Source organism: Lichenostomus cassidix, chromosome 15 (genome assembly GCF_008360975.1).
Source record: "Lichenostomus cassidix isolate B80296 chromosome 15, HeHo_3.0, whole genome shotgun sequence".
Classification (NCBI taxonomy): Eukaryota; Metazoa; Chordata; class Aves; order Passeriformes; family Meliphagidae; genus Lichenostomus; species Lichenostomus cassidix.
Window position 1 is genome coordinate 8,607,772 of NC_139496.1, and position 15,671 is coordinate 8,623,442.

The 15,671-nt window shown below is 47.3% G+C and overlaps 2 protein-coding genes across 2 annotated transcripts; both read left to right on the plus strand.

Moving 5' to 3' along the window:
* Window positions 1–1,736: 1,736 nt before the first annotated feature.
* LOC146430340 (glutathione S-transferase theta-1) lies at window positions 1,737–11,066 on the plus strand. Its single transcript, XM_085075935.1, has 6 exons — window positions 1,737–1,951; window positions 2,041–2,097; window positions 5,191–5,278; window positions 6,400–6,550; window positions 8,667–8,843; window positions 9,843–11,066. The coding sequence occupies exons 1-6, from the start codon at window positions 1,840–1,842 to the stop codon at window positions 10,041–10,043; spliced, it is 786 nt and encodes a 261-aa protein (XP_084932061.1). The 5' UTR covers window positions 1,737–1,839; the 3' UTR covers window positions 10,044–11,066.
* A 1,271-nt stretch (window positions 11,067–12,337) lies between these two features.
* LOC146430341 (D-dopachrome decarboxylase-like) lies at window positions 12,338–14,877 on the plus strand. Its single transcript, XM_085075936.1, has 3 exons — window positions 12,338–12,538; window positions 12,630–12,805; window positions 13,600–14,877. The coding sequence occupies exons 1-3, from the start codon at window positions 12,431–12,433 to the stop codon at window positions 13,670–13,672; spliced, it is 357 nt and encodes a 118-aa protein (XP_084932062.1). The 5' UTR covers window positions 12,338–12,430; the 3' UTR covers window positions 13,673–14,877.
* The last annotated feature ends 794 nt before the right edge of the window (window positions 14,878–15,671 follow it).

A 15,671-nucleotide genomic window follows, 5' to 3' on the forward strand; every position in this document is an offset into this window, starting at 1 on the left:
AGCACTAGCCTGGAGCCAGGAATAATCAATCAAATGGCCTGTAACACAACCAGATAAAAATACCTCTTTGGTTATGTGGGCTGAACAGTGCAGTCAGCAAATTGGAGAAAAACTGAAGGAAGGAACATTTCCAGGAGGCACATGAAAAGATCTTTGAAGTTCAGATAGGACTAATGGATCAACAGAACCATGAATAAAGGAGCAAAGTGAACCCACACTGCTAATGTTGCTGCACACTGCTGAGATCAACACTCTTCTGAATGATATCTCAGTGTGGGAACATGGAAGCACTTTGAAGCACAAAGACTTCTCTGACTATGACCTGTGCAGAGCCACTTTAATTCTCCTTTTCCCCACTCCCTTAGCATTTAAGATTCCTTTGCACTGAAGGAGTTTGAACTCAAGCACCTGCCACAACACTCTATGAGCCTTGATCTCCAGCATATTGGTGCTGGGTGCAGGTGCTCTAGAGGGTGAACTGTGCTGCAGGGGAAGTGAAGGGTGTGCACAGCCCCTCTCCTTGTTCTGGCTGAGAAACTGAAAAAATTCTTACAGTGCTGTTCTAAATCTGAAAGTTCTAAACCCCTGGAAGTGTTCCAGTTTGTAATTTATCTAGTCCACAAGCTCCCAGCTCAGTACCCAAGCCTTTTCACCACCCTTTTCATCATCCCTTACACAAGAAAAAGAGCAACTGATCCTCCAGTTCCCTCTCCCTGAGGTTCCCATGGCTCTTTCCAAAGATTTGTTTGTGACATACAAGCTCTCTGGCACAACACTGATAGCAAGGTGTCAGCGCAGCTGAGGTGGGTTTGATTGAGGGTGACTTTGCCCTGAGTGGTTCAGCTGCTCTATTTGTTCCAGAAGTTCCTGCACTCAGCCAGCATGTCACCTTCCTGAATCGTACAGCTGTGAAACACTGCAGGCTCTGGGCAAAGGCTTGAATTGAGTCTAAGCCTCCTTAGTTTTCTTCCACTTGCATGAAAATCTAAAGGGACAAATACCAGGGAGAGAGGAAAGTCACTTCGAGTGAGTATGCAGACAGAATGCCCACAGAGAAGTCCTCCACACTTCACTGCCATTCAGATGTCACCTTGCAGCACTCGGCAGAGACTGTGTGACCAAAGAATTATGTTCTGAACTGAAAACCATACTGAGATCTGGCAGTGCATGATTAACGCTGGCTTAGAGGACATTGTGCAAAGGCCCTGTCTGCAGCGTGGCACAGAACTGTCACAAAACTCAGCATTTACCTTATGAGAGTCACAGTGGGATGCTGTGGGTGAGAGTGGCTCCTGAGCCCCTGCGGTGTCAGCCAAGGCTGCGGAGGGCAGTGTCAACCCCCTCTCTCTTCACTGCTTAGTGCCAGCCTCTCTTTTGAGGCTGGTAATTGACCGTTACTCGCAGTTTATCACTACTCACGTTACCTTCCCTTCCTGAAGGAAAGTTAATAGATACGGTGCCAGCCACAGCAGGCTAGAGCCGCCAGACGCTGTGGGAAGGGGAATTCTGTAACCCCTGCCCCAACTCCACCGTGCCTCCCCGCCTCTACCCGGGCTGGGGGGCTCTGCTGGGGTCCTCCGCCACCTTCCAGTGCGTGCCCCGCAGGAGACTGGCGTTCCGCGGTTCCCCCACGGCGCAGATCCGCTCGCCCCGGCCCCCGCCCCGCAAGGCCGCTGCTGCCGCCCCCCGCCCGGAGTGGCCCGGAGGAGGGAGGGAAGGAGGGAGGGACGGAGGGCACCTCCCGCCCGGCCGGCTCGGCCCCCGCCGGCCCATGCAGGGCGGCTCCGGGCGGTCGGTGGCAGAGCCGCGGCAGCTCCCCTCAGGGCGGGCCGGGTCGGGATGGGGCTGGAGCTGTACCTGGACCTGCTCTCGCAGCCCTGCCGCTCCATCTACATCTTCGCCCGGAGCAACAACATCCCCTTCGAGTTCAAGCACGTGGAGCTGTTCAAAGGTGGGACGGGCGCTGCCCCGAGGCGGCAGGAGCGGGGCGGGCGCAGCCCTGCGGGGCGCTGGCTCAGCCTGTGTCTTGGCTCTTGGCAGACTCGGTGCTGGGGAAGAAGCCGGCGGCGGGGAGCGGCGCGGAGCAGCCCCGCGCAGGTGAGGGCAGGGCAGGGCAGGGCACGGGAGGGTCCCCGCGGCGGGCACCGGCCCTGCCCGTCCGAGCCTCTCCCCGGGCGGCGGCCCCGCGGGCGGGGCGGGACGGGACGGGCACCGCGATCGCTCGGCGCTGTAACGCGATCCCCGGGCGGGGGCCGGGCTGAACCCGCCGCTGCGGCCCTGGACCTGGCGGAGGTTTGCTCTCACGGTCCCCGGGGGAACCCCTTCGCCTCCCGGCACAGGAGCAGCAGCGCGTCCTTCTGCCCGGTGGGAGGGAAGGACGAGCTCCCAGGGTCACCCAAGTGATGCTGAATCCCTGCGCTGCCCAGGGGCATTGAACGCAGTGGTTTGGCCGTGCGGCTCCTGTTCCCAGAGCAGTCTCGTAGCTCTGCCGCATCTATTTTTGTGGCTCTCCAAGGAATGTTCCTCTAGCCATTTCTGGCAAATTAGTCACAGTGACAGCCGAGGAGTTTCTGGGAATGCTGTACTTCGCAGAAACACTCTGTTGTTCAGGCTCGTCCAGCTGTATGACTGTTGTCCAATTAAATGTTGCGTTTTCCTAGTAAATTGTTACTTTTGTGCCTAAGGCTAAGTATATTACTTGGAAACCCATGGCTGAGGGGATGATTAGGCAGGTATGTGATTGGCAAATAAACTGGGATTTCCCCCCTTCTATTTCCATAAAATCTCCTCCACTGCTCTTTTCTGGTTTATTTCACCCACCAATAAACCTCCTTCCCTGCACTATGTCTTATGCTTAAGATTTCCTCATGTGTGCAGCCTGCCCTGCTTTTTGACTGTGTATAGTCTGCTTGTTTAAGTTACACCTCAAAGCCCAACAATACACACTATGTGTGTGTGTGAGAGAGTGTGTGTGTGTGTGTGTGTGTGTGTGTGTGTGTGTGTGTGTGTATCCATCCTTGGGAGTCATCAATAACTAACTGTACTAGATACAACTGATGTTAAACAGAACCATAAGTCAAGCCAACATCACAGAAATTGTAAAGATGGGCCACCTAATACCACTAAACAAAAAGGCTGGCTCTGCTGGCTGGAAGAGATGCACAAGCTTAAATTCTGCTAAACTGCAAATACAAATATTGGTCTCTATTTTCCTACAGGAAGCAGTAGGTCCCAATGCAGCAGCCTGGAGTTAGTGTTCACACCAGGGAATTTACCAGTTCACAGCTCAGTTGCTGAGTCTCAGCACAGGTCTTTTATGTCTCTGTGCAAAGACCCTGTACAAACCAAAGTAAAAGATGCCATCTCTGGGTTGTGGTGCCGGCTTTGAAACAGACACTGACCTATTGTCCAACATGCTGTAATGGCATGTCAGTCCCATCAGGAACAAATACGCTCAATATTCCTGCTAGGACTGCTGTATGATGAAAGCTCTCTGAAATCTGATTCAGGCTATCCTCGCCCACTGCTTACTTCTCATGTCCTTGTTTCTTAGTTCCCTGCTGCCCTGGATAATAAACACAGACAGCAGGACAACCAAATAGCTCGGTCTGACAAGGGACTTACAGCTCATTAGCTGTAAGCATTACTGACTGGCAACTTTCTACTGCATTTTTCCAAGGACCAACTGCATGCTACAGATCTCACCAGAGCTGGGTGTAGGATGACTACCAGCCTTTGGAGCCCTTCTAAATGCACAGAACCAAGCAGTTTCCCTGAACAACTCCTTGCAAGACCATAGATTTGCAAACATTTGCCTTGCTGTTTCTGTGATACAAATCACGGGTGTGAGGCACCTTGTACTTGGCCCGCTGGCTTGATTTTTGGGCATTTTTATTTTTATACTCAGTTTTCTCAATTATTAGGCTTAACTTGCACTTTCTGTCAGGCTATTCTTATTCTTAAGAAGCTCTGTCTTCGTACCTCTCCTGACAGTGTTGCATGGTTCTGCTGTGCAGACGGAACCTCTTACCCCGCTAAACTGGAAGCCACTGTCACAGCAGGTACCCAGAGACTTTTCCTAATGAGATGGAAGATGTGGGTTTGAATCCCTTCAAATAGCAGATGAATGGAAACCTTAGTCTCTGATGAAGCTACATACACTGGAATTTTAAAAATGCACTTGTCAAAGAAGAAACAGAGTAGAAGCCAGTCAGATAGAAAGAACAGGTGGTAAGGTATGCTTGATTTAACTCCTTATGTGAAATCGATATTGGGAAATCAGTCTGTAATTGTAATGCAGCAACCTATCTTCTCCCACCCCTTCCCCAACCACCTGCAAATAAACTCATTTGTCCAGAGGCTGGTTTTATTTCCTGAACACTTTCCTGCTGCACATTTGTCCAGTAAAGAAGACACTGCCATTGCCTCCTCAATGTGTACAAACAGTTCTTAAAGATGGAGATCACTGTAAGTTAATGATCCTGTTTTTTGGGTTTTTTCTGAACAAAGGGATTTTTGTACAAGACTTCCTGCTGGTCATGCTGTTTTGATTAGGATTTGCACCGTAAATGTCACATCTCCTTCTCAGGAGCACTTAAAACACACAAAGCAAACAAATTCCTCACAGCTTTTCTTACTTAGTTGTTCCTGGACTGTTGTACAATTCCCTGGCATTTAACTGCTGACTGGCAAGTCTGGTGCCAGCAGTGGGAAACTGAAATCCTAACCAGATAGTCAGCTGTTAATTCCTCCAAGGAACTGTGCAGTTTAAATGCTTACAGGATGGTGTCTTCCTCTTGCATTCTCCTGTCAGAAGTAGGTTGGTATGCAGAGCCAGGAGTAACACAGAGTTGCGAGTAATGCAGTGTCGAAGTATCTGAGCTCCCCTGCCCCTAGCGAATGTCCACTCTGTCAGTAAGTTTTGCAAGTAATCCTGGTACCTGAGTCAAGCAATAGAACTCCTGTACGGGAATACAAACTGCTGCATGCCGTGTGCCCAGCCTGAGCCGACTGCCCTCTGCAGACAGCTCTTACACTGACTGCCATTTCATTACCTTTCAATTGTGAACTATGACCGTATCAGGAAAACCTCACACAGTTCACTGATTGTGCAGTTGGCTGCAGGTATTTCATTTATCATTCACTGGCAGATACAGTTCTAACCTCAGACTTGTCTGTTCATATTCTTAGGGCCATCAAATAGTGAAGGTGCTGGCAAAGTCAGCCTCTTGAAGAAAGTACCAGCACTGAAGGACGGAGACTTCACCCTTGCGGAATGGTAAGAACTCAGTCCTTAGACTTCTTTGGGTACCAGCAATCTGTGCTGCATTCAGAAGATGTTATTGCCATGGAATAATTAAAGATCACAGAATATATGAACATGCTGGTTATTTTTAATATTATAACCTCATTTGATCTCTTTCCATTTTCTGTTTGAATTATCTTTCAGAATGTAAACAACTCAGCTGACTTAGCTTCTTGATCTCATCCTGAATGCACTTACCTCAAAATGGGATTATAAACATTTCTGGGAAATGTTTAAAGCTTATAAAAATCCCTTTCACCCTAGGAAAAGAAATCCCTTTTACTCTAGGAAAGAATTCTGTTCATCTAAATTAGTCATAAAGGCTGAGTGAACATCTACAGAGATAAAATTTAGGCTTTACATTAACGGATCTATACGCAGACTGGTTAATGGTGTCATAATACTGAAATAATTGAACTGTAGTACTTCTACCAAACTGTATCAGTGTGGTAGGGGTGTCTGCATTTTTTTCCATTTTGTCAGTACATTCTCTGTGGCATCTTTTTCGTAGTAACAGCCTCAGTATTGTTGCAGATGACTAAGATATTTTTCCATCTGACTTCTGCCAGTTAGTGAAAGTATAAACAGCTGGATGAACACAAAAAGATTCTGGAGGGTTTCCTTGCTGAGACTTCCACTGACTTCAGTGGAAGCTGCAGGCTGGAGACAGACCTGATAAAAAGGCAGCATAACCCATCAGAGAGTTTCATTTAGTACACAAGCACAGAAACAGTGCAGGTCTCCGAGAGATGGGTCAGAATAGTCAGGGAGCAAGTGGAGTTACCATCACTGATGGATGATCATGGAGGTTTACTCTTTGTTTACCCCTGTACCATCCAGCAGCACCATAGAACAAGTGCTGTGATTTTCCAGCAGGTTCCAGCTTCCATGGAAGCTAAGGTGATTAAAGGCCACTGATGTCAACATGAACTAGATGCCTTTATGTAGTCCCTAGACTCCACTGGAAATCCTGATCTGAATGCTTTTGAGTGGAAGCAGCAAGTTGAGAAGGAGCAGAAGAGGGAGCTTAGGCCAAAGCATTCTGCATCATAACTGCCTGACCCCTTTCTTGTCTCCTGTTGCCACGTGAGCAGCACTGCCATTCTGCTGTATCTGAGTCGAAAGTACAACACCCCTGACCACTGGTACCCCTCAGACATACAAAAACGGGCCCAGGTGGATGAGTACCTCTCCTGGCACCATGCTAACATCCGGGCTAATGCTCCTAAGACCATGTGGATCAAGGTAAGGAGACTGAATGTGAAAACATGAGTAAAGTAATGTAAGAATACTGAGCATTTGAGAAGCCCCAATTCAGAGACAGTTTGTCATGCTGAAATAACAAACCTGGGCCAGTCCTAGCTGAAAAGAACTTTTGGAGAGGGAGCTGTTCCAAAATTATAAACATCAGGATTTGGCAAAAGCAGCTTTGGCCATTTTAGTTTTTCCTTTAAAGAAGGTCTGGTACAGAAGGTCTCAAACCCAACAGACTTCCATAGCCTGGATTTGTGAGCAAATATGTAACAGACTTGTTATTGCTTCCAAGGGCCTCCCCCTCACTGCACAGCTGTGCACATAGGCAGTTTGGCTTTGGTGAGCTTGTGTTTTGTTGCTGGAAGCAGAAAGACTTGCATTCTTCATACAAATCCCTGCAGCCTCATCAGGGTGGAAATCTAGAAGGAGCTTTCTGCTTCCAGCACACTTATATGCCTCTCTGGAGAGGCAGATTTTCTTTACTCAGTGTAGTCAGGTCAATTTACAATTAGGCAAAATTAACTGATTCACCCTGAGCTACAAAATCATTTAGTATCAGATGATTTTGATGGATACCTATTTCCAGCTAACTCAACAGACAGTTAATGTAACTATCTTTAGAGAGACCCAAGTGCAAACATAGCCCTGCAAGGACAGCTGTGGTATAGAATTTCAGATGAAATCAGTATTGCTAGTGAACAGGTAAGAACTTCACTCTTCCATTGTAAAGTTTGCCCTTGTTTGTGCCTAACAAAATCAGGACTCATTTATCTTCTTGAATTTATTGATATTTGATTTTTTGCCTATAGAGTACAGAGAAGCAATTCAAATATGAGTCAGATTCATACAAGAAGCAGTTTCTTCTAGCCTCTGCAGGCTGTAACTGCAGTGCTCCAAGGGAAAGAAATCCAACTAATTGCTGTTGATGATTAGGTAACCTAGATGCAGAAAAGGTCCTCAGAATAACTGTAAATATGGAAACTGGTAAAGCCACCATGTAAGAGAAACATATTAGCTAGAAATGGGAGAAGATAGACTGCCCTGAGATAAGGAAAATAAAGAAGATGCTGTTTCAAGTGATTTTACCCAAAGATCCCATCATGCATAATTGGAATCACTTGGCCATGAATTTTCTGATGAAATAGATTCCACATGTATTTGGCCAAAATCCTGGCTTGGATTAAGCAATCCCAGCTTGAATTGTTGAATATACTAGCAGTAAGCAGAAATTCAATCCACTTACACTGATTGAAATTTGTATCTTTAATTTTGATTCTCTGACTAAACTATACTTCTTTAGCTGTGGAAGGTGGAGGCAGCATAGCTGTGAAACACTGTGGGCTCCAGTGGTGCATACACCTCTGTGAGCAGTGAAAAATACCACGGAAAGGCAGCCACCCCCTGTGCCAGCAAGTCTGGGGAGACACAAGGACTGCAGTTATGTGATTGCTCCAGAAAAATTCCTGGTGGTTTAAAGAATGGTGCTTGGGAGGCCACAGAAAGGCTTGTATAAAAATGGTGTTGACCACTTCCAGCCTTGATGGCTGCTGTCACACAGAGGGAGCCATTTCTGCCTCTCCAGCCAGTGTTGATGCATTCTAGTCCTTCCAACACTCCTGCCACAGTCACCACCATTGCCTCCTCTCCATCACCCTGAGGGACAGGCAGCTGCCTCCAGCACCCAGTTCCACAGCACGGTGGCTGGCAGGGGTGGCTGGTGGGCAGCTGCTGGCGAAACAGAGGATGTAGCAGGGGTGACTGTGGCAGAGATTGGTCCTTCCTGGAGCTGTTGCCCATTTTTCTTTTGTAACCCAGCAGGGTGGGGTGGGAGGCACAGCTGCCAGGCACAAAATAAGATGAGGATCCTTGATTTCATTCCACACATTGCTGCTGATTAGCTGGAGTTCCCTGTCACAGCAGATCAGCTGCTTAGGACTGTTTGTGTGCTCTCTGTCTGGGAGCTCCTTGGAGCTGCAGCAATCCATGAAGCTCTGACATCCCCTTCTGTGGCTTTATTGCAGGATCATTGATGATCATGGGGTGTAACTTAAATTACCACCACCAGAGAAGATAGTTATCTGTTCTGTTATGTCCTTTCTCTCCTCAGGTGTTGATACCCCTCTTCACAGGGCAGCCACTGCCCTCTGAGAAGCTCCAGGAGGTTATGGAGGGGCTGTCCACTTCCCTGAAGCAATTTGAGGAGAGGTTTCTGCAGGACAAGGCATTTATCATTGGGAGTGAGATCTCCCTGGCAGATCTTGTGGCCATTGTGGAACTGATGCAAGTGAGTGCTGGCGTGTGGTAAGAAGTGTCAGCACAAGGGAATACACATGCTGCTGGGCAGGGAGGGTGCAGCATGTGGTAACACTTCACTAGAAGGAGAAGCAAGGGCATATCTCAGCAGAACTGGCCTAAGACAATGGGGAGAATGTGGGAGTGGGTTCAGAAAACCAGTGAAAAACAAGCAAAAGAAAAAGCTGGCTGCAACAGATCTCTTTTGTTTCTCTTCTCTAGCAATATCTCTTCTTCATTTTTTATCATGACTTTATTTTTAACCTCCAGAGAAGGAGGTAATATATATAAGTGAGAAGCAATTGCAGACAGGTCTGATGAAATGAGAAAACCATATAGGAATATTTCTATCATTCAAGAATGTGGTACTTGCCCATGCCCTGTCTGAAAGAATCAATCTCAGAGAGAGAATCAAATTAAGTCTGTTACAAACTGGTTGTTCTCTGCCAGACCACCAGGGCCTGGATCCTTCAGCCCAGCAGCGATTTCTTTCTCCCAGTTCAGTGTCCAAGGAACTGAAAAACAGCAGTTCTTCTCGACATTGTGTTCCAGAGAGTGGCACAGGCAGAAAGTAGAAGGGGTAGATTGTGTCAGCTAGGACACTGGTTCAGATAAACACTTAACATTTTGTGCTGGGGTGCTGCTGTATAATACAGCACTCTGTACTGCAAACTGGACAGTAGTCCCTGGAACTGCCAGCCTGCCACATCTTCAGTGCTGGGGCTGAAAATCTCTCACAGAATGTGGTTATCTATGCTGTATTTAACAGCTATTCTAGCACTCATGAACTGACTTGCAAATGCTCTTTAAAATACAGGCTAACTTCTGTGTCCACCCGACCAGAGGAGATTTCCTTCCTTCTGGCTGCTCCTCTATAAGCTCTTCATCTTTTTTCCTTTACCTGTATCTGCAGGTGCATTTCTAGTGCCTATTGTTTTGGTAAAGAAGTGACTGCCCAAAGCCTCACTGTTGCTCTCTCCCCTTTCTGCAGCCTGTTGGAGTTGGTTGTGACATCTTTGAAGACAGACCCAGGCTGAGGGAGTGGCGCAGGCGGGTGGAGGATGCTGTGGGGAAAGAGCTTTTCTTCCAAGCCCATGAGATGATCCTCAATATCAAAGAACTGAGCAATATTCAAATTGATCCACAGCTGAAAGAGCAACTGGCACCTGTGTTGATGAAGATGTTGAAATGAATTAACCTATCTTAGCATTTTTCCTGCTTTTTTTTTTTCCCTTTTTAACTTCTTCTCTGATACCCAGTTCTGCATGTCACTGGAAAGAGCACTGTAATTCTAACACAGATGCTGCAGAGTGTTTCCCCCCTGGCCAGGTCTTTCTTGTATCTTTGGGGGTGGAAGCTGGGGAAAGTTTAAGATCTAAAACATTAAATTTATACAGAAGGCTGAAGCCCTACAGGTCACTTAATGGGCATTTGGATTTTATTTCAGTGTCAGTCTTCTCAGAGATGGTAGAGACAAGAATGGTATTTCCTGATAGAATTTGAGCCAGTCTATAAACTGGGAACATTAGAGAACTGAATAAGATAAGGATCATTGTTTTCATGAGATTTTAACATTTGTACTGCAAAGAGTGCCTGATCTTCATCTTCCCAGCATGTGCCTGCACAGACAAGTAGAGCACAAAACTACTTCACAGAAGTGAAAAATTGGAATTTTTAAAGTTTCTTATTGCTGAGGCATCTTGCTTGGCTGCCCATGTACATTCCACATGTCTATTTGCCTCGAGGTTCCTTTGAGAAATTTCTTTGTATTCATCTACAATTGTGAATCTTTGTAATTCTTCAGTTTAACTACTGAAGATCTCTGAAAGCCTGGGTTCTGTTGGTGCTCTGTCTGCCAGTACACATGTGGCAGGGGCTGTTCTTGGAGATTCATGCTGCTGGTGGCCACAGCCTTGGAATAACTGCCTACCTAAAATACCACATTGATATTATATAGGGAGTACCCTGAAAGAATGCATTGACAGTGTGTTCTTGAAAGGGAGTATAACAGCACACAAACCAGGATTTTTTTCTGTGGTAATACTGTAACAGCAGTCCACATTTCTCCTAGAAAATGCAGAGACATGCTCTTCTGAGACTGTTTTGAATGGAAGTTCACCAAGTAAGTCACCCTGTGCAGCTGAAGTAATAAGGGAGGTTTTGTGGCATTGAGCAACACATGCATCACAATAAAAGGGCAAAGAGTTGTTTTGGAGCTTTTGGGCTCTTTTTCTTGGCTGTTTGTTTCTGCTTAGCTATAGCTCAAATACAAAATCCTTTTGTATTGCAGCACAATTTATGAGGTAAAACTGAGCAAATCCAACCACTTCTAGTTTCTTCAGTTGAAAATAACAAATTGTAAAGGATGCAGAAACTGGTAGAAGATATATCTGTATATTTCCATTCATATGTATTTTGTTGCCCTTGAACCTTACCCTGAAATCCTTGGCAAGAAACTCTTCCTGTAAAAACTAAAACAAAATGAGTAATGGAACTCAGAAATTGCTTCTCTCACTAATCAAATAACTGCTTTTTCCCCGCCCCAGTACTACCATGTCTTGGCTATTGACATTTTTGCTGGCAAGGTCTATAAAACCTATTGTGTTCTCATGGTGTTTTTCACCAAGATTTCAGTTCTAGATATTACTCTGTCCTAGAAGTCTTTTCCCTGCCTTATTCCTGGCTGGTTTTTGCACATGACTCTTTGTGCCAGTATTGTCTTCATTAGCAGCAGCATAGGCCAAGCAATTCCCTAAGCAAAAAAGTGCGCAATATCATCAGTTTTCATTAGCATTGTCTAGAATTGTAGAAAACCAAGATGTCAAATTACACAAGGCAAATTTTTCCAACAGTTTTGTGCCTTAAACAAGATGACCTTTTAGTCTAGCAGATTCATAACACTTTGCTGTAAATAAGCATGTGGAACCTCACTGGACAGAAGCTCAGCTTCTGAGAAACCTCCGATCTGTAGTTTAGGCACCTGCGATGACTGTCCCTGTGAGCCAGCCTGCCAGGGTCACTTTTTATCAACTTGGGAGCTCAAAGTCCTGATTGCTCAAAGTCCTTGTAACTAATACACATTGGCTGAAGCAGTAAACCTCTCAGCTTGCTTTTTAATTTCTTGTAGTGCTGGTTGATCTGAGAAATCACTGCATTTCCATTCTCAGCCTCCCTGTACAGAGGTGTCTGTTGTAGTGACCTGAAATGTTTTTCCATTGGCAGTAAGGGCCGTCGCAAAACTCATTTTACCCATCAGTCAGTGAGATATGATGGTTTTGGTCTCACAGCCTTTAATACCTATCCCAGCAGCACCCATGGTGAATCCCAAAGGTCCGGCAGCCAGCTGGTGCAGCTGTGGTGAAGCAGAGTGCCCCGCGAATCCCCCCTGGGGCTGGCACAGGCCACGGGGCACTGGCAGGGCAAGACGGCCCGGCGCTGCTTCGGGCGGTCCCGGGGGCTGAGCCCGCCCTCGCCGGGGCTCCGCTGCCTGCGCCGCTCCGGGGGCGGGGCACGGGCCGGGCCGCGTCGGGCCGCGCGGGCGCAGGCAGAGGCGGTGCGGGGCCGCGGAGCAGCAGCGCGATGCCGTTCGTGGAGTTGGACACCAGCCTGCCGGCCGAGCGGCTGCCGCCGGGGCTGGCCCAGACCCTGTGCACCGCCGCCGCGGACATCCTGGGCAAACCGGCCGAGGTGAGCGGGGCCGGGCCGGCGGGGCAGGGGGCGGCCGGGCCGGAGCGGCGGGGCTGGAGGCCGCGGGGGCTGACGGTGTTTGTCCCGGCAGCGGGTGAACGTGACGGTGCGCAGCGGGCTGGCCATGGTGCTGTCGGGCTCGGCCGAGCCCTGCGCCCAGCTGGTCGTCTCCTCCATCGGCGTGGTGGGCACGGCGGAGCAGAACCAGCGGCACAGCGCCCGCTTCTTCGACGTGCTGACGGCGCAGCTGGGCCTCGGCCAAGAGCGGTGAGTGCCGCCCGGCGGGGGCTCGGCCCGGGGGGCACCGTGCTCACGCCAAGGGCAGGGAGAGTGTCCTCCCAATCAGTCCTACGGGTCTGTGTGGTCCATGGACATGGAACACAACATACAAGTACAAGGGGATGTTCAGAGTAAATGAGGATAGTGGCAGTTCTCACGGCCTCCAGGAGGTTAAGTTGTAATACAGATCCAAGACTACATTGCAATCCAAGACTACATTGCAAACACTAAGTGCTCTTGGATGCTGAATCCCAGACATGAGTTTTGCGACCAGATAAAACCATAGACCGGTATGCACTTGTTGAACAGTCTGGGCATTGCTGAAGATCAGTAATACCAGATGGTGAAACCCCATGGGAACCGGTAGAGCTTCACAGGGAGTCACCATACCAAATGCTGGGACAAGGCTGTTCCTGAAGGTCATCCATGGCCCTCTCTGCCCCTCTTACCCAGCTCCCCAAAGGAGAATGATAATAGTATTTCCCAGCCTCTTGGATGCTGTCAGGATAAATCCCTGACAAGATTATGGACTACATGGATCCTTCTAAAATGGACAAGTGTCTCATTTAAAGTGCTGAAATTCAGACTGCTTTTGTTTGTGGGGGTGAAGTCTGGCACCTGTTTGTACCCTGTCCATATACACCTTATGTTTGCTTCTGTTAAATTAACACCCTGAAGTGTAAAACAGTGAGACCCTAGTGCAGATTTTCTACCATGTTGCAAACTAAGCAGGAATAATATTTAATGTTTCCTGTCCACATTTTTGCTCTTATACCCAAAAGGATCGTCATCCGCTTTTACCCGCTGGAGCCCTGGCAGATCGGCAAGAACAGGACAGTGATGACATTCCTGTGATCCCTTGAGTGGCTGGCTGGAACAAAGCAATGATGAAGGCAACCCAGTGATGACCAGCTCTGTCTATCTACTTGTTTCCTCTTGTGATCAAATCTGTGTAGCTCTACACCTTCACCTGAATGATTCACTTTTGTCTTTGCATCCTGTACACGCAAAGCCAAACAGTGAGGCAATCAATTGCACTGATTTTACTGAAATAGTTCATGGTCTTTGTCTCAAGCCCGGGCCTAGAAAAAGCTGCTTGTAGCAGTGTAAAGTTTAATTCTAGAACACTTGGCTTTTTTTCTCTTTCTCTGTGGCAGCAGAAGGCTCCCAGGCCAGCAAAGATGACCTGGAAGTCAAATTCTTGTATTTTTCAGGCTCCTCTGAAAACCCTTTCTGGAAAGAGAGGTGATTTTTGGGAGAGATGTTTAGGCATTGAAAGCTCATGTCAAATCTTGTGCTCTGTGCTCTACCAGTGCCACCTCCTGTGCCAGCTCTTAAAAAGTGTTATTTTCAGGGCTGAATATCTGTGTGCTGATGGCAATGTCTAGAGGAGAGAGTCGCTTCTGAAGACCTGCACTGTGCTACCAGAAAATATTTTCAATTTTCTGCTACTGCAAGTTAATTCCTGTTATTCACTGTTAGTTCAGTGTCCTTTTCCTCACCCCGCTGTTATGTGGAATTTTGGGATGATACAGCATCTCACTGTGATCTGTGGCTGATGTTTCTAGCTCAGTGTTTCTACTGAGAAGTGTTTTGGGTTTTTAGGACCCATATACTCCCTCACCTTATAACTGGAATACATATGGCATTTTATTAAAACAAGAGCAGGGTACCTTTTATGTAGAATGTTGTCTCTGTCTTCCACTAATGAAAACATTTGTCAGTTCCCTTTCACTTTGTGACTTGGTCAGGTCACGGTCAGGAAGCTCAGCAAAGGTGAGAGCACGTCCCTGGGACATGGGGGTCCATGGGAACACAAGGCTGAAGGGGCCTTCTGTGCTCCTTCATCATTCTGATTGGAGTTTTAATTGTTTATGGCTTGAGGTCTCAGGATTATTGAAAATATTCCTTATAATTACCATTTAAATTTGTTTGTTCCCTATACACTGTAAATAACTTCTATGTTTGCCAAATCTGTCAGGAATATACTACCAAACACAAATTTGTGCATCGCCCTGGGGGGCTACACCTCATCTGGTTAATAAACTTCTTAAAGCTTCTTTTGATAAGTGTCAGGTTTTTGGCTCACAGCTCTGGGGCTTTGTAGATCTTGGTGCTTGGGGACAGACATCGTGGCCACCCAGGTCTCCCCACTTTCTCAGGAGATCTCTTCAACTAAAAGTTTTTGAAACTCAGGTAATGAACAGGTGGGTGAACTGAGTCTGAGACACACCAGCACAGGAGTACTGTGTTGCAGAGAAGGGGGTGGACAGCCCTGGCTTTGCACCTGCTTAGGTGAATATTCTGAAATGCAGAAAATTATCTCACTTAAATTCTGATCTTGTAGATGGTTCATTTCCTGGAAGTCCTTCTGCCTCCTGAAGTAAAAACCAGAAACCCTTGCCAAAGCCTTTGTTTCCTTCAGAGGAAACTTGCTCAGCCCTGGGACTCAGCTTGCCTGGTTTTGGGCTATGCTGGCCACTCTGGGGACTTCTGCAGGCTCTGTGCTTTCCTCTTACCCATGGCTGCTCCCAGTGTGGGCTTGTGCCTGGGAACAACTTCCCCAGTATTGCAGAGCTGAGCAGGAAGACGTAAGCAAGTTCATGTTCCTTCACTGTGCTAATGTTAGCGTAGGTTTGATAATATTTTGGGACTCAAGAAGGGTAACCTGCAAAGGGGCTATGCAGGCCCCTGGAACCCACCGTAGAGCATGAACACAAGAACCAACAGAAGCAGGAAACATTTTTCACACCTCAGATTGGAGAAAATCAGAGACACCACCCTTATCTATGGCTCAGCAATGACATTATAAAATCCCTTTCCCTTGAATGCTATGTGCAGATTGTCCCTCTTC